We start from the raw sequence: 19,667 nt of genomic DNA on the forward strand, positions 1-19,667 counted from the left end.
TCATGATGATTTTAGCATTTTTTAAGCACACAGCGTTTGAACACCCTGTCATTTTATTGCTTGATGAAAATGCATGAAGAGAACTAGAGTGGTTTTTGAGTAGGACTAGATGCACTTAGTAGGACAGACAAATTATTGACCGCGTCGAATGACAAACCTCTGCAAAACATTTGTCAGCAGCACAGACTTTTTTTGGAGCAGGAGCTATGGTAGTTCTGGCACACTTTGTATCATAAATAAGAGTACAACTTGACCAAAATATGCAACTCAGCAGCTCAGTGATACAGTGTTCTTCTAGTGTTCTATTGTACATGTAAGGGATAATCAATAGCTTGCCGTGCATTAAAGGATTTTAAAGCATGACGTTCAGGTGAAGGACCAAAGGCAGATTAAGAGCCCTATCATACACCCGGCGCAATGTGACGCAATGCGCGACGCAATTGTTGTTTGCTAGTTTCAGCTTGGCGCAAGAGTCGTTTTGACGTTTTCCGCCACGCTGTTAAATAGCAAAGGCATTTGCGCTCATAGGCGTTCTGGTGGCGTGTTGAGGTGTATTGCTGGTGCATTGCTATTTTGAGAAACTATAATAGATTTTTCAAAAGACCAAAACAAAGCCGGTCTATTGTCCAGCACAGAGTGCGTTAGTTGTGCGCCTGGCTTACACACTGCTTAATACACACAAGATTTAGAGCAATACACAAATATCTTTACATATATAAAAATAATTTAAATATTAAGGATTTATAGGATATAATAAGAATATATATATATATATATATATATATATATATATATATATATATATATATATATATATATATATATATATATATATATATATATAGGATATAAATATAAAGGATTAAAATATTACAAAACATATTATTTTTTAGCCTACTTAAATATAAAAACTACAGTCTTCATGCCTTCTTCATCTCTAGAGGCTTTTTTAGTTCATTCATAACAATTTGCTTTTGTATAATGTAATTATTATTAGCAGTATAGGCTAATAATAGGCTAATTGTTGTCTGTGCATACAAGGTTTCCCTATCCACGAGAGCGAAAGTGAAAGTTAATAATTTATCTCTCATTCCCGTGCTGTAGATGCTCTGTTTTCTTGCTAGTGAAATGCTCAGTTTTTCCACTTACACTTACTTTAAGTGATGTAAATAGCAAATGCACCATGGCGCAACGCAACTGACTCTTAAAGGGAATGGGAGATGAGTCTCTGTTTGGTTTATTCTCAAAACACACCTATTAAGAAAATAAACTCAACCCTTTTAGACCATTCGCCATGGCGCAAAGCAGATTTTTCCATCCTTATATTAGCAAAAGTGGATTCTGACACGCCCTAAATGCGTTTGCACCCTGCACTTTGCACTTTGTGCATGGACCGTCAAAATAGAGCCCTTAGTGATTTGGGGGCCCTAAACAATTCCAGCCATTGGGCCCGAAAATTCTAAAATGCACCTTTTGTATTTCAATTTATTTTGAATTGATTTATTTAGCTGTTTTTATTCTTATATCACTCAATCTTCTTTTCTACATTTTTTCTTAATGCTAAATAATAATAAAAACAGCACGTAAAGCATATTGTAAAACTTTTATATGATTTGCTTTCTTGAAATAAATTCACAACTGAAATTGATATATAAACTAATTTGTTTTTAAAACTAAATCTTTACCTAATTTGACTACTGGACAGCTCCATGATTGAGGGTGGGGGACAAATTTGTGCATTTGCGATGTAATAAACGTTAAACTTATTTTTTTAGACCCTCATCATACTAAATATGATGTTATATATAATTTATAGGTCTAATTTATCATTCTAGGTATTCATTGGAGGGCCTCAGATTTCCTGAGGCCATAATCGGCCGCTTACCTAGCTTATTGGTTAAACCCGCCCCTGCAAAGGACCACACAATGTGCTATCAGAGTGTGGCCGCCTTACAAACTTATAAACTTACATATCCTTATACATAAACTACCGATTTGACTTTGACATCACTTTGACATCACAGCAAAGTCTCTATAAGGCAAGTCATTTCACTCAGCAGTCATCTTTGAAGCACCACTCTTGCAGTGTGCTCAGGCATTTTGTTTGAATGGGGAAACATCAAATTCTCTAAAACTGCTTGCCAAGCTTATGATTAAATTAGGAAACACCCATAAAAATAAACAACAACTGTTTCTTCAGTTTCATTTCTAAACGTCCAAATCACACAAAATCTGCAGAAACTCACGTCTGGTCCGAGCCCCTCCCCCAGAGTATCGTCAGTCTAAAGCCATCGCATCCTGTACTAGAAGGCGGGGCTTCATTCACCATATTGACCTTTACACTTTTCATCATTTAAAACTATGCTGACATAACTAGAGTGACATGTCTTGTGTATTCCTTTAGTCTTTGCTGGAACTACCTGTGTGTTTTAACGAAAATAATGCACACCCTCCAGCCAATCAGAATCAAGAATTTCAACAGATTATGGAATAATATGTATTAAATGTGGAAAATGTTCAGCAACAACACTGTGATGCTTGCGTTAGTAAGTGTACATTTTAATAAATTAATAAAAAACAAACATTTAGTTTAAAGCAAAATCATTAGCCCTCCTGTGAAGTTTGTATTATTATTATTTTTAAATATTTCCCAAGTGATGTTAAACAGAGCAAGGAGATTTTCAGAGCATTTCCTATTATTATTATTATTATTATCATCATTATTATTGTTTTTCTTAAGAAAGTCTATAGCTGCATCCCAGATGGTACACTATACACTATGCACTTATGCACTATGTAGTTATGCACTTACACACTCAGCAGCACAGTCAAAAAATGGAACACTAATGGTTTTTTACTAAGCGGAAATTCAAACCGTTTCCCTGCTGACATTTTTGCAGGTTGCCAAATTAGTGAATGACTAAACTACCAAATAACACCTGCAGTGAGTACAAACGCATTCACCATCGGAAGGCGATATGATCACTCTCATAGGAGAATTCTGCTGTTACAATCCAAACTAAATAAAAAAGTCATCCAACTTGTGCACCCGATAGTGCGTGAAGTGTACAACAATACACACTTTTACTCAATTTTACCGGTCGAATAAGTGCATCGTCCGAGTAATTACAGTGCACTTATTCTTTTTAGAATTAAACAAACTTTTTAGAATTGAACAAACAACTTACATTATTTATAATACAAAATGACGTAGAATAGTGCATAAGTATTTCTTTTGGGATACACCTTTTGTTTTTTTAGGTTGGCTAGAATAAAAGGTGTTTTTTTAAATGTGTAGGTTAATATTGTTGCTGTTACACTTCTGTCAATTGCAGTTAAAGCACGAGAGAAATATGTTATCCTAATTAAGTGTCTGCAGTCAGATAAGATATTGAAATATAGCGTCAGTGTTCCAGACGTGTCAGCTGTTATACTGTGCTCTGCAGGCTCTTCAATGCACAATACAATACACAATACATCCCTGCATTATAGAGCAAACCATATTACTGGCAAATTAACAAGTATGCAAGCTATGCAATATCCAAAAATTGGGGGATTGACGCGGGGCCTCCTGGCCTGTCCGCTACACCACTGTGTGTGGTACCATGGTTGTGTTTTTCTGTTATTTCAAAATGCCACTTTATTTTCACTGTGCCACTCTTTTAATCAATGTGTTAGTGGGACAGCATATGTGTGTGTCAAACATTTTGGTGAATTAAATTTGTTTGAGAAGGTAATATATTTAAAAGAAAGGGAAAATGTTGACTTTACCAATGATGAGGCTTCATTTAAATGGCACAAGATGTAAGAGTAATGCCTCGCAGCAGTTTTTTTCTTTCCCTTTAGATCAAATTTCTTAAATTATCAGTGCAGGAGGTGGGGCTGATCAACAGCAGTATTAGTTCAAACTAAAGCTAAAAATTAAGTAAAATAGATTCAAACTATCGTTTCAAAGCTGTCCAAATGTGACTCTTTTTTTATACGCATCAAGCTGCCGACCGGAAGTTCAAAGCATTCTGCTTACACATATACGCAAAACATAATGGGTAATTTATACAGTATTACATAATGGGTCTATACAGTATTACTATTTATACTACAGTGCAGGAATTAAAAGAACATCTTTAAAATAAGCAGGTGCATGCATGATGTCTCTCTAGCAATTATCCACCTTACTATGGTCTGAAGTTGGGTTTAAAAAAAATGTCTTCATTTTCAATTCATGATATGTTACTGTATTTCTCATCCACCTAACACTACAGGAAGACATGTTTAGCTTATTAAGGGACATGACATTTCCATTTCATTTGCGAGGCTACCAGACCAATGCAGCAAAGGACAGTGGATTGCCCAGCATCCAGCAACAGGTCTGTTCCCATGGAGACAGAGAGATGGAGTGAATCTCTTATGATCTCCTGCTTTCAGCCTGAGCAGAGACTAAAGCTATACGCTACTATGACTAACCTCATGCTGCTCTACATCCACGCCACCGCTTACAAGCAATAACATGAGACCACATCCTGTCCACTGCAAATGCATCATCCTCTAAAGCAGCATTCTGCTCGCCTGTGTAAAGTATAGAAATTTTGTGAAATTGGAAAAACATTCTTTTAAAAACATCAGAACTTGTGAACTTATGTTTTTGGATTGATATTTGCTTATTGATAAGTTAATACTGATTTGGGTTACACTTTACATTAAGGTTTCATGTGTTGGTATCTCCATTTATCATCTTCATTAGTTAACATGAAAAAAACCTTTCTGAAGCATTTATGTATGTGATCCAATCTAAATGCAGGTTTATTAACAGGATGGTCAGACAGGCAACAGTCAACAGGGTCAAACAGATGTACATATGCAATCCAGAGTCGTAGTCATTAAACCGGGGAATGGTCAGTAAAGGCAGCAAGAAATGTAAACAAACAAGGTGAGGGTCAAAACACGACAAAGCTAGGCAAGGGAAATGTGTCGTAATGTTCACAGTCACAGTATAACAAGACTCAGCACTGATGTATGTATGTGCTGTTTGAAAAGTTCTTGTAATCAGTCTTTGAGCAGTCGTGATATGGAACAGGTGTGTGTGTTTGGTGCATGACAATATATGTAGTCCATGTAATGGCAGATTTGTAGTCTATATAGCAATCCGCATGCATACCAGTGATCTGCAAGGATAGATCGGTGGTGATTGTGACAGATCAACATTAACAAACAGAACTTTTTGATTTTAATTACTATATGTTTTATATTCACTTTATTTCAGACTCTTAGTCCTCGTCCATGTTAAATACCCTGTATTAGTTATCAAATAGTTGTAACTGTCATAACAAAAGTAATACTGTAGAACATTTGTGGTTTAATTAATAACTTTGAGTGCTAAATGAATACAAATGTTTTTGTAATAAAAACTACAATCTACAATTACTGCAATCTTTATGGTGTTAAATGGAACTATTACTATTTACTCAATGTACAGAAAACAATAATGCTAAAAAGATGTGGACACAGCTATTTATGAACCTAATCTTACTGAATATGCTTTTGTAGAAGTTTCCTGGTCGGACGCACATTTCATCGGAGGGGAGTAACTATATGAATCACTCAACACGGCTATTGCTACCTTATTTAACATCTAAAAATGCATATCTTAAATGTTACTCATGAAATGGAAAGGGACGGCAGAGATGCATGTGGTAGATGGTAGGTTTTCTCCAAATTTATTTGAAATACTAGAGGAAAACATTATTTAAAATATGTCCAAATATGCCAAATATGTTATTTTTAAATTCTACAGGAATTAAGTAACAGCTTGAAACAAATAACTAGGGTGAGTCACGTAATACCAGCATGATCTTAGTTCCCTCAGATGGCGTGCGATCTGTTCTTCTTGCTCCTCTAAAGTCAAAACAGTCAAAAATCTAATATAAGTCAGTATATATCCAATTCAAATGATTTAATGGTAACACTTTACAGTAAGGTTGATTAGTTAATGCATTTACTAACATGAACTAATCATGAACAACACATGTGCAGCATTTATTAATCATAACTGAACATTTACTAATGCATTATTAACATTCAAGTCCATGCTTGTTAACATTAGTTAATGCACCATGAGTTAACGTGAACTAACAATGAACTACTGTATTTTCATTAACTAACGTTAACTAACATGAACAAATACCGTAGTAAATGTATTGTTCATTGTTTGTTCATCTTAGTAAATGAATTAATTAACATTTACTAATGAACCTTATTGTAAGATAATATCATTGATATCAATATCAATAACAGATTAATATAATTATATATATATATATATATATATATATATATATATATATATATATATATATATATATATATATATATATATATATATATATATATATATATAAAGTTTACTATAAATTATAAACAATACTCTTGAAATTTTACACTGGAAATGTTCCTAGAGTATTTTTTGTAAATTTTGTAATTCCTCAATATGAATATACGTGTACTCTAATTTTGGTGTATTAGTATTGCTCAGAAACCACTAATATAAATGAACAGTAAGGCAAACACTTTATTAATTTTTAATAACTCTGCCTTTGCACAACTTTTAAACCATAATAATATTGATAAGCTAAGGCTGCTTGAAAGTACAGGGTTGCTCACGTACCAAGGCAGAGGAAACTGGGTCTGGCCTTTAGGATTACAGCTACAGAAAAGCTGATTACACGGGCGCCTTGGCTGCATGCTCACCTTAATTATAAAACGGTCTGCTCATTGTAAGGCCCTTATTGGCTAATACTGGCTTGAGGCCAATGTGTGATTGCTAAGTAACAGGTGATACTATAAAAGCAGTTGTAAAACTTTCAACAAATCGCACAGATGTACTGTAGATGCGATCGAGTGCATGATGGGCTGATAAAACTGCTCTACAATTCTCTTTTACAATACACACAGTTCAGGGAAAGTAGAAAGTCTTCAGATAACATCCAGGATGAACACAAAAGGTGGATTACTTTACTATGACTGGAGTCAACACAGCTCAGATTGTAAAAGATGAATTCATTTCATTCTTCCGTGACAAAGCATAAATGTAATAGTGAGTTATATTGATTATTCTGCAAAAAATTTCAGGCCAAAAGAATAACAATGTAAAAAGCGGTGTGCTAACATAGTGAATCTGCAAATCTGGCATGACCCTAATTTGAAAACTGCATTGGGAAATCCTCAGTTTCATGTGATATTTCCAGATTGTACAGGATTCTTTTCTTTTTAAGGAAAATTTACTAAGTAACAGTGTAGAATCTGAAATTTGTGATAACCTGTGTGTGCTTTAAATGCATTCAATTTTAATTTATGTGGTTGTTTTTTTGTTTTAATATTTTTGCATTGATCATTTCAGTTATGGCTATAATCATTTATACATCTTAGTTATTCATTTAGAGATCCATTTATTTGATTAATATTTTAATTGATTTGTGTTTATCATTTATTATATTAATTAGTTATTAATTTGATTTCCTTATTTGATATATTTCTTATTACTTGTTTCTGCTTTTAGCGCTTTTTTTTTTTAGTCTTATAGTGATGGTGTTTCATGAAATGTTCCTTTCCACTAATCTGCCTATATTTTAAGGTCTTTTGGGTTGATGTAAAAAAACATTAGTTATATTTGTGCTGTTCAGGTGAAGTATGAGAGCGCATGCAACTACGATTATTTAATAAACTCTGCTCATTCATTATAATCACTTTGTCTCTTGGCTCTGCTATTCTCTGGCTTCCTTCCACAGTCAACACCTACACTCACTGGCCACTTTATTAGGTACACCTGTCCAACTGCTCGTTAACGCAAATTTCTAATCAGCCAATCACATGGCAGCACCTCAGGGCATTAAGGCATGTAGATATGGTCAAGACGATCTGCTGCAGTTCAAACCGAGCATCAGAATGGGAAAGAAAGGTGATTTAATATACTTTGAACATGGCATGATTGTTAGTGCCAGATGGGCTGATTTGAGTATTTCAGAAACTGCTGATCTACTGGGATTTTCACGCACAACCATCTCTAGGGTTTCCAGATAATGGTCCGAAAAAGAAAAAAATATCCAGTGAGCAGCAGTTCTGTGGGCGCAAATGCCTTGCTGATGCCAGAGGTCAGAGGAGAATGACCAGACAGGTTCCTGATAATAAAAAGGCAACAGTAACTCAAATAACAACTCGTTACAACTGAGGTATGCAGAAGAGCATCTCTGAACGCACAACATGTCAAACCTTGAGGCAGATGGGCTACAGCAGCAGAAGACCACACTAGATGCCACTCCTGTCAGCTAAGCACACGAAATTAAGGCTACATTTCTCTCTTCTTAGACTGATTTCTTAAACATGAGAATTAGTTAACTGTATTCAAGTGGCCTCCACAGTCAAATGATCTCAATCCAATATAGCATCTTTGGTATGTGTTGAAAAGAGAGATTCGCATCATGGATGTGCAGCTAAAAAATCCGCAGCAACTGCGTGATGCTATCAAGTCAATGTGGACCAAAATCTCTGAGTATATTTCTAGTACCTTGTTGAATTTAAATTAAGGCAGTTCTAAAGGGAAAAGTGGGTCCAACCCAGTACTAGTAAGATGTACCCTAAAAAAGTGGCCGGTGAGTGTATATTAATAGTAGACTGCTAATTTAGTTAAATACTGGTTAACAAGTTTGGGTATTGGAAACTCTGCTGACTTGTTGTCCAAATAACTGAACTGACATTTCCTGACAAGATCTGGCATCCAGATCTGGATCTTATTTATTTGGCATGAAGAGTGTGATTTAACAACAGTAATGTTGTGTGTAATAAACTGTAGCTGTTTGTAGAAATAAAATACCAAAGTGTATAATAAATAGACTCATTTTCTCCCAAAGTAAAAGACAAGTCTGAACTGTCTAAAATGTGATGTCATTGATGTAGTTTTAATTATATAGGTTTGGAAAAATCTGCATAAGGTTCATATATGAAAAGCTAGTACTGTATCTTGTATCTGATAATTTGATTAAAAAATACCACTATAAAAAAAGCTAATGAATATTATCTACTAATCTCTAAAATATGTACTAGTACCAAATGGTGTACATACTATTCAAAACTGAACAGTATCTAAATAGATTTAAATGATAGATCCCTACAGAAGTCAATGGCAGTAAAACAAACAACATATGAGTTATGTTACACGTCACTATTAGTTAAAAGTCACTGTTAAAATAAGCCCTAATATCTAACAAATAAATAAACAATACTAAAAAATAAATATATTGGATCTAATAACTAAAAACTAGTATCTAGTGAATAAGAACTACCTGTAGTACATAATGAATAAGTACTATCCATCGATCACCTCTAGTATCTAATGAATAGGTACTAGTATCTTGAAAAGGTAGTACCAGTATCTAATGAAAAGATACTAGGAGCTAACAAAAAGCACTAGCTAATCATGAATAAGTACTCGTAGCATGAACACAGATGATAATATGTTTTGTAGATTAAATGTCAAAGAGGTCTGCCATACAGTAATTGGTCTTTAATTAGTTTGATCTATCCCTATAGCAAAAAAATAAATAAAATAAATAAAAAAAATACTGTAATGCAACATTTGCTTCCCTCAAGAGGGTGAAAAAACCCTGACATCATTTCTCTGAACTGAAGTGTTCTGGTTATGAAATGAGAAGGAAACGCCCTGATCCTGAAGACAGAGGCAGATGGAGAGAAAGTGAGTGTGTCCCCTCAATCCTGATAGCAATTGTCTTTTGATGAGGAGTGCTGCCATGGTAACCCACAGGGATGCTCTGATCATGAGATATAACAGCACAAGGAGAGAGGGGAATATATACTAACACAAGCACACACAGAAATCATTAATCATTACGACTGACACTTTCACATTCATTCCATTTAAATCAAAACATGTACAAAAAGCAGCCTGTGGCAAGACAGAGTATAATGAAAAAGCAAAAATGAAATGTGATGCTGCATAGCTCTTGGCTTTGTGTCTCTGACCAGCATTTTGCCTTCAGATGCACATGCATTCCTTAAAAATGAATATCAGATATGTGTTCATAACCATTTTCCTATTGATCTGTTTGCGTTTGGGTGTATTCTGACAAAATATGGTGATTTGGTACTGATTTTGAAAATGATTGCACTGTCATTCCTCACACACCAAGAGTCAAGAACCAAAGATAGTGTTTTATGGAAATCATCATCTCCCAGCAGTAATCAACAACAAAATAAATTTAAATAAAAGGGCATTTCTGCATTTATAAAAACTTTTCAAAAGCTGAGGTCAGTAAGACTTATTATTTTTTAAATAAAATAAAGTCTATTCAGCAAAATTACATTAAATAAACTAAAAGTTGAAGCACTTAAATGATATAATGCATTATAATGCACCTATTATCACAGTCACCAGCGATCTAACCCATGCAGATCACTAGAGAACTACACAATAATCTGCAAAATACATATCCAGTCATGCACCACTCACACACCTTGCCTAGATCCACATGATTGCAAGCAGTCACAGCTGAAGCTGTTCAGGACTAATTACACAGACTACATACACCTCTCCAACACGCACACGTTGCTTGTCTTGTTAAACAGTATTGTGAACATCACGACGTGTTTTCCTTGCCTTGCTTTGCCTTGTTTCTGACCCTTGCTTTGTTTTAATTGTTCATGTTGCTTGTTTCCTGTCTGTTAACCCTCTGCCAGTTTTATGACCGCAACTTTGGATTGCCTGTTTACATCTGTTTGCCGCTGTGTTGACCGTTGCTTGCCTTACCACTCAATAAACCTGCATTTGGATGCGCACCTCCCTTGTCAGCGTCTACTTCAATTTACTCATATAATTCCTTTCATTTCAAATAATCAACAAAAAAATAATATAATATAATATAATATAATATAATATAATATAATATAATATAATATAATATAATATAATATAATATAATATAATATAATATAATATAATATAATATAATATAAAGCTGGCAGCTAGCAGGGCTCGATTTGGACCACGTTTATGATATTTTATGTTGCTTTTCCAATCAGTCCTCATTTATTGTATCTGCACAGAAATCAGCAGCCACCACATTCCGCTAAACATCTCTTTTCAGACAACAGTTTGACCTACATCTTTAACAAGGTTGTTCAACTTTCTCAATCCTGTTTTTAATATTAAGAGGATTTAGGATATTGAAACCGAAAGCAAAGTGAAAGTTTTGAATCTGACAAACATTTAGCATCAACCAAAGCCTGCAGTTATAATGTAGAAACAAAAAGATATGATGGGATAGTAATACAAAATGAAGGACTTTGGGAAACAAGCCAAAGGGCCTTTTTCCATGGCAACAAAAATCCGGCTTCAACCTGAACACTCCAATGAATCCTTACCACAACCTTTCCCTTCATGTACACTGCTTTCCAGAGTGTGTGTACATGTATGTGTGTGTGAGCTTCACCAATCTCCAACTGAAGCACCCTGTTGATCCACTTTAAAACCACCTTATGCATTCCTCTTATGAAATATGACCACAGAAAGCAGTAAAGCTCACATTATAAAGAGCAGCTCTAAGAATCTAGTGATTTATCCTCGTAATAGCATGGTCAGTGCAGAGAAGAAGACAGAATCTACAGCCAAATCTAATAAGGTCATGCAGCGTGCATGTGCTAAGGGCAGTGATGCGTCTACTCAAATTGGATATGGGGCAGGAGGAGGGGAGGCTGGTGTCTTGAGTTCCGTCCTTCTTACCCACTCCAAGCATCTGAAACCATATTACAGACTTCCTTCAGGCAGCGATTAGCATCTCCAGCACACTAATGTGAAGGAGGGACTCTGTATTGAACGCTGTTCAGCTGAGCGCACTGGGCCTTGCTCTGACTTCCTGCGCATTTAGACATGAGCGTGCTCAAACAAAAGGCCGTATTGTTAGCCAAAGCTCTGTTTTTAGGCGTTGAGAAGGGAATTTGAGGCAATGGGAAAAATGGTTTGAAATTTTGCTGTAATTAGTCTATTGCTATGTGTATATAACAATATTAAGGGTATACTATCCCATAATGACACTCCTTGACTTTGTATGTTTTTTTTAAAGACAGGAAACAAAAAAGGAGCAGTATTGTGAAACTCATCATATTGCAAAATGCTGGATATATAGATTAAATGATTTTATTCACCATTAATCTGAAGAGGTACAAGAGCAATTCCATGCAAAGCACAACCTTGCCATAAAAAATTGTTTTTAACGATATAACGAAACCCTTTCTAAGTTTTTGTGTAGGCTTGTATTTTACAGTACTGTTAAAATACTCTAAATGTCTTTGTATGTGTTTTCAAACAATTACAGTTTATTTGATTTACCTGTCACACAGGAGCCAATTTCACATCTGGCGCATCCATAATAGAGAGATGTCACATCCATAACAACGTTTTTTCCTCATAAATGCAAAATAAAATAAACTCAATTATTTTTTTTTGTTCTATAGTGAGCCGACTCTTAAGCTTTTGATTAATATTGTTTCCTTTGGACTGTGCAGTTGATGGATTCAGATTTATGTCTTACAATCTATCTCAAGCATTGCTCAATGTTTATGTTTTTCTCATTATCCTTACTTTATTAATATGCTTATTTGAGTCAGTATTTAACCTTGAAATGATTTTGACTAATGAATAAAGTTAACGCATTGTTTAATATAAGAATGCTCAGTACATTTGCCTGTCTCTTTGTAACTCTATTTTCAGGAACCACCAAACCAGGTCAGAGGTCATGAAGATCTCGAGTGGAACTGAAGGGCTTGATGATTGAAATCGACTGTTTTCCTATGTGTATTGCTATGTGTTAATGCTGTCTAAAGTGATTTTGATATTATTATTTTGTGTTAATTCTGTTTAAAGTGACTTATCTTTTATTCAAGATAGACTTTGTGTAGTAAGAATATAGTATCCTAAATGTAGATTATACCGTATTTTTAACCAGATTTATAAAGACGGCTGAGAGTGCACTCAACCTCGGGTAAGATACAGATTGTACTTTGAGTGTGTGTGTGTTCTTTTCGATTGTAGATCATTTCACAGGTCTGGGGTTAGCTCTAAACAGCCTAGTAGATGTCTGACGTTTGTGTGCTTGAGATATTGAGATATCGTTCAGAGTTGTACGCACACACTCATGTGAAAATTTTCTAAGTCTATCTGTACTTTAACCAATCAGGTTAAAACACGTATGAATGGCGCAGTTAATAAAGTTATGTTAGAAAATAATTGTTGTTGTTCTATGTTCTGTGATTGTAAGCAGAGCGGCCTAGGAACTCATTGCAAGTGTTGAAGCTGGCTTCTGCTGCACTGTTAACCCTTACTGTAGATTATGCAGTAAATAACTGTAAAATAGCCAGTGTTTTGCTGTATTAAAAGGAAACAGTATTTTACTGTAAAAGGAGCAGGATTTGTATGAAATTTTGTAGTGCAAAGAATAAATTACAGTAATTTACTTTATGTACCCATTACAGATAGTTACTGTGATAATAAATGGTAAATTACAGCTCAACCATTACTACCCCATGTACTGCTTTATGTTGCTATATATATATATATATATATATATATATATATATATATATATATATATATATATATACTGTTAAGTTTTGGTATGTGTATGGTCAGTATTGAGGAGAAAGTGAGACAATGCATTGATGATAAGCTAAATTTCTCTGCAGCCATCTCTGTGTTTTCTTTGGTTCCTTTTATGTTTTTAACATTGAGTATCAGGAGTCAACCAATGTCAATGTCACAGAGCTAATTAAAAGGTAAAGATATCGACGAGATGCATTTAAAGGCAAAAATATTCACACAGAGCAACCAAATTATCACAATCATTTTTATAACTTTGTTTACTTTTCTATAATTAATTTAATTTGCCTAGTTTAGCCAATAGTTAAGCTTTTAAATTGCACTTTAAGCTGAATATTAGTATTTTGCTAATTAACTACTAAAAATTTGTTATTTAAAAAATGTGTTAAACAGCACGTACATACATTTTCGCAGAGACTCAATGAATTTGTTTGGAAAACTTCAAATGAAGTTGGTAAAAATGGCATTAACAGTATAGTATAAAGACTTTCCTAAATAAATGTATTAATCAGGTTATTTGTTTTTTATTATTATTATTATTACTACAGGTTTGGAACAACATGAGGATCAGATTATTTATTTATTTTTTATTTTTTTGCTTTGGATGACGTTTGTATATTGTTTGTATATTATTGTTTTTATTCAGTGATATGTGCATGATTGTGATAAATGTAGGCAATTCCTTTGAAAATATGCTATGTACCAAGGATGTCAAACTCCTGGAGGGCCGCAGCCCAGCAGAATTTAGTTCCAGCCCTGCTTCAACACACTACCTTTAGATTTAGTTTGATCAGGTGTGTTTAATTAGTATAACTGCACTGTTACTCTGTAGATTGTGCAGTAAATAACTGCAAAATAGCCAGTGTTTTGCTGTAATAAAAGAAAACATTTATTATTTATTAACACATTATTTTACTGTGAAAGGAGTAGACTTTGTATGAAATTGTGTAGTGCAAAGAATTAATTCCAATAAATTCTCTGATGGTTTATGTTGCTATTTATAGAGAAGTGCATTTTAAAGGCAGAAAATAATGATTTAGGCATCACCATATACTCCCACAGGCTGTCTGTCTTATTCTAAACACAAAGGTGTTAGAAATAGTTTTCAGAAAATGCTGGCCCTTTAAGGGAGTCAGGTGTTTGATTTGTTTACTGCTGAGTGCGCTCTATTCTCTGTCCATCAATTCAGATGTAGAGTCTGATATGTTTTAGGCTTTAAATAAGAATCTATAATGAGTAAGTAAAATGTGTTCAAATGTTTTTGAGGGTTTCTAAAATAAGGCTGTGTTTTAAGTTATATTGTTGTTATCTTGAACTGTGTACTTGAAAGCTACATTGTTAGCTAGTTAGCCTCTCCTCATATAACTTCTTACATTACTTTTGTTTAAGTATTTATTGGATATTGCATACTGCCATAATGTACAGATGCTAACAGTTGTATGTATCTTTCTGGCAACTAAGCCAAAATTAAATTCCTTCATCTCAGTAAGGTAACTTGTGCACATCATCACAGGGAATCACAAAAACATGATACACATAGCCATCCACACACAAAAGCTCCACTGTCCGGTCCCAGGTTGTGAGTTTGTTGCTAAGTATTTTTCAGAGCAGTGTTTCCATCTATGAATTTATATTAGAAACAATAATAAAGTTTGTTGTCATGAGAGAATTATAACAATAAAAGATTGGATCCTTTGGTTTTTCGGTGTTGCCAACTTTATTTTTTATAATTACTTTAAACTTTTTATTGAGATTTAACACAGTTTTTAATTATTTAAAACTTTAAACTTTAAAATAATTATGTTGTGTTTTTTGCTGTTCATTTGCTGATCTACCTTCCTGCAGATTTTAGTTGCTATTCATTTCAAACACACCTAAATCAATTAATTAGGACCTGAACACCACTTGATAATTACAGGCAGGTGTGTTTGATATGGGTAGCAACTGAAATCTGCAGGAAGGTAGATATCCAGGAACAGGATTGAGCACCACTGCTGTATACCATGGGGGTCAAACTCCAAGTTCCTGGAGAACTGCAGGGCAGCAGAGTTTAGTACCCACCCTGCTTCAACATTACCTGTAGATTTCTAACAAGCCTTAATTAGTTTGATCAGGTGTGTTTAATTAGAGTTACAGCTTAAAGTCCCGGTCACACTGCACTTTTCTCCCTGTAGACTTTGCTTTTTCAATCTCTAATTATTTTGTTTAATTCCACTACTCGCTGTGTTTAATTCCACTTCGCAGTGCAGTATGACAGAATTTTGCTTGCTCAAATGTTAGTGTGACCGCAGCCTAACTGTGCAGACCTGTAATATGCAAGACAATATTTATATCTGCTGATTTCTTAATTTTGTTATACTTTTTCTGTTATTTATTTGTTTCGTGCCAAAACAATAAAATTTGTCTGAAAAATGTTATGCCTTCTATTTTTAAATAACAGCTAAGAATACTGATTAATTTTAGTAACACTACAATAACTATATAAGACATACTATTAATGTGTATGCAGTATAATGCTGTGATTTTTAACACTACAATACAGTAATTAACTGTACACAGTTTCCAGTTAGTTACCACTGCTGCTCTATTACAGTAATTAACTGGCAACACTATTGCCAGCTACTCCCTGTATCGGTTCAGTTACAGTAAATAACTGGCAACACTGTTGCCAGCCACTCACTGTAATGGTTCAGTTACAGTAGAACACTGGCAACACTGTTGCCAGCCACTCACTGTAATGGTTCAGTTACAGTAATTAACTGGCAACACTGTTGCCAGTTACTTACTGTAACCAAACTTTTGTTGCCAGTGTTCTACTGTAAAAAACCCTGGTAAGGTCTAACAGTGTGATGAAACTGCAAACTATCTTCATTAAACTTTCTTTTTAATTGAATCTCTTCTTTATCTGACAGATTGGTCATTTTTTGGGTTCAAACTATTAATTATCCCTACACAGTTTAATTCACAGAATTTCTACAGAATTTCTAAAGTATTTTGTATACTGTAAACTCACAAATTTCCATGATGCATTCTTTTTTCCTCATTTAAAATGTAAAAAAATGTTTACAGATTGATATTTTTCAGATCCCATAACTCTGTGGTTAAAAATAAGCAGATGTTTCAATATAATGTACACATATACTTTATCGTTTGAGATTTTACTGCAAAAGTCACATCCAAAATGCTGGAATTGCTCATAACATCTGTTTAAGTGTATTTTTTGTTGTTGTAGTTTAATGCACACGTAAACTGCATAATATAATGTAATATGATAAGATATGATATAATACACAGTTGAAGACAGAATCTTCAGCCCCCCTTAGATTTTTTTTCTTCTTTTTTAAATATTTCCCAAATTATGTTTAACAGAGCAAGAAAATTTTCACAGTATGTCTGATGATATTTGTTCTTCTGTATAATGTCTTATTTGTTTTATTTAGGCTAGAATAATTTATTTTTTTCAAACTATTTTAAGGAAAAAATGATTAGCCCCTTTCAGCTATATTTTTTTCCAATAGTCAACAGAACAAACCATCGTTATTGATTACCTAGATAACCTAATTAAGCCTTTAAATGTCACCTTAAACAGTATAGAAGTGTCTTGAAAAATCTCTAGAAAAATATTATTTACTGTCATCATGGCAAAGATAAAATGAATCAGTTATTAGAAATGAGTTATTAAAAATATTATGTTTAGAATTGTGTTTAAAAAATCCTCTCTCCGTTAACAAAAATTGGGGAAAAAATAAATAGGGAGGCTAATAATTCAGAGGGGGCTAATAAATCTGACTTCAACTAATATAATATAATATAATATAATGTAATGTAATGTAATGTAATGTAATGTAATGTAATATAATATAATATAATATAATACAATACAATACAATATAATATAATATAATATAATATAATATAATATAATATAATATAATATAATAATGTGTGTGTATCTCTACTGAGGTTTACCTTCACATAATGAACAAGAGACTCCTCTTCATTGACTTTGTATGTTTTCACCCCATACTGTTTGGCTATTCTTAGAATGCGGTTTTGAGTTGGTCCAATGTACGCTCCTCCCAGATCCACCCATTTGGTCTCCTTATTCTGAAATTACACAGGTGATAAAGTTGTTAGTGAAACTCAGACAAGCCACAAAATGACCAAATAAAGAAAGTGTCAGAATAATAGACAGCAGATTCCCTTCTACTTATAGGTAGCCTACCAGCTACCACTATACAACTTGAAACTTGATTTTGCATGGTCACAATAATAATATTAAAGGCTATTCCTGTCTTGGCAACATGAATCCATAGTTTACCTATCTGTCAGAGGTCTGTAACTCATGACTCAAAATCAGGAAAATATAAATAGTCTGAGGGATGTCAGTTTGTGTGAAATTGACAAAAAGTATTTTCTTGATAATTATAAGACATCTTGCTAGGCGTTTTGTGCTGGTACTGCTGATTTAAGATTAAAATAGTGAGCTGACTCCCCCCAAAAAAGTTTAATGTTTTTATAAAAGCTTCATCTAAAGTGCTAATTAATGAAAGTATAGATGGCTCAAGCTTGTGAGTTCAGTGTTCTCCGGTTCCACTTGTTCTGATCTGGCAAAGGATTTAAGTATGTCAATTTCTGCAGCAGCTTATCAACAGAGTGAAAAGACATCAAAAGCAAGTCCATATTTGCTAATGAAACTGCAGTGTAGCAGATCTAAAAGTATGTTAGAGTTCGCTCTCTTTTTCAGCAACACTGGTTCTAGGTGTTTTTTTAATTTTGTCCAGCGAGATTTGATTTAAAGAAAAGAACTCTATTAAAATCTGCAAAATACAAAGATATAAGAATGTGTACTTAATGGCTTTAATGAGGAAAAAGACATGCATAAATATACTTAGTTTAGTCCTTTATTTATCAGGGGTCACCACAGTGGAATGAACCGACAACTAGTCCGGCATTTGTTTTATGCAGCGGATGCCTTTCCATCCACAATCCAGTACTGGGAAACACTCATACACTTTCACATTCACACACATACACTACGGCCAATTTAGTTAATTCAATTCACTTATAGCGCATGTCTTTGGACTGTGGGTGCACGTGATTTTGCCATGGGTTGGGCTAAATTCATTCATTCATTTTCTTGTCGGCTTAGGCCCCGTTTACACTAATGCGTTTTAGTTTGAAAACGCATAAGTTTTGCTACGGTTACGCCATCCGTCCACACTATGCCGGAGTTCTCAAGCGCCGAAAACGGAGCGTTTCGAAAACGCTGGAGAGGCCGTTTTCATTCTAAAACGCTGCTGCTCCGTCTCAGTGTGGATGGGGAAAGACGGAGACATCTGAAAACGGAGGCGGGGCTGCAGACATTCGCCTCTCTGATTGGGGCTTTTCCTCAATATTAAGTAGCCTAACACACAGTTCAGTCCTGAATCTTCTCCGTGTAAGTTCAGACTTCGCAAGTTTGATCAAGGCTGCATCTCTTCTTCTCAGTTTGATATGGAAAACATACCGAGGACACGCGTCAATCTTCACAGGGAACAGTGTACTTTATAACTTCATTCACATCACCTTGGCTACGTTGTTTCACTTTCTCAACAATAAAATGTAAACTTGATATAAGGAACTGCCTATTTTCATTTTAATATTAACAACTAAACAGACAGCAGAAATGTTGAGGCGTCGTGCTGCATGAGCGTCATCTTCACTGTGTGCATATTTATAACAAAACGGAGCCAATAACAACTGCCTCCTTTCAATTTCAGTGAAAATACGAAACATACCCTCTCTTTTGCTGAATATCAGTTTTAATAATCGATAATGGCCATTATAAAAGTATAACATACAATAAGTTTATACATTATAGGAAATAAAGGCAAGCGATCAGTCAATATACAGAATGTAGGCTACGTGCTTACATTAATCATTAACTTATCTTTGCGCTCAGCCAAAACACGTTACCTGAGAACAAGTAATAGATTCCAATGACCAAAGTCAGGGAATATGTCGTTAG

At 34.3% G+C, this 19,667-nt stretch overlaps 1 protein-coding gene across 1 annotated transcript in view; it reads right to left on the minus strand.

The window, feature by feature from the left end:
* The window catches only part of maoa (monoamine oxidase a), a 65,153-nt gene that overhangs the window by 19,630 nt on the left and 25,856 nt on the right, over positions 1–19,667 (minus strand). Inside the window, exon 3 of the mRNA NM_212827.3 lies at positions 17,627–17,764. Coding sequence (NP_997992.2) covers positions 17,627–17,764 — 138 coding nt within the window. The remainder of the gene's footprint in view (positions 1–17,626; positions 17,765–19,667) is intronic.

This window comes from Danio rerio, chromosome 9, assembly GCF_052040795.2.
Source record: "Danio rerio strain M-AB ecotype USA chromosome 9, GRCz13ab, whole genome shotgun sequence".
Taxonomy (NCBI): domain Eukaryota; kingdom Metazoa; phylum Chordata; class Actinopteri; order Cypriniformes; family Danionidae; genus Danio; species Danio rerio.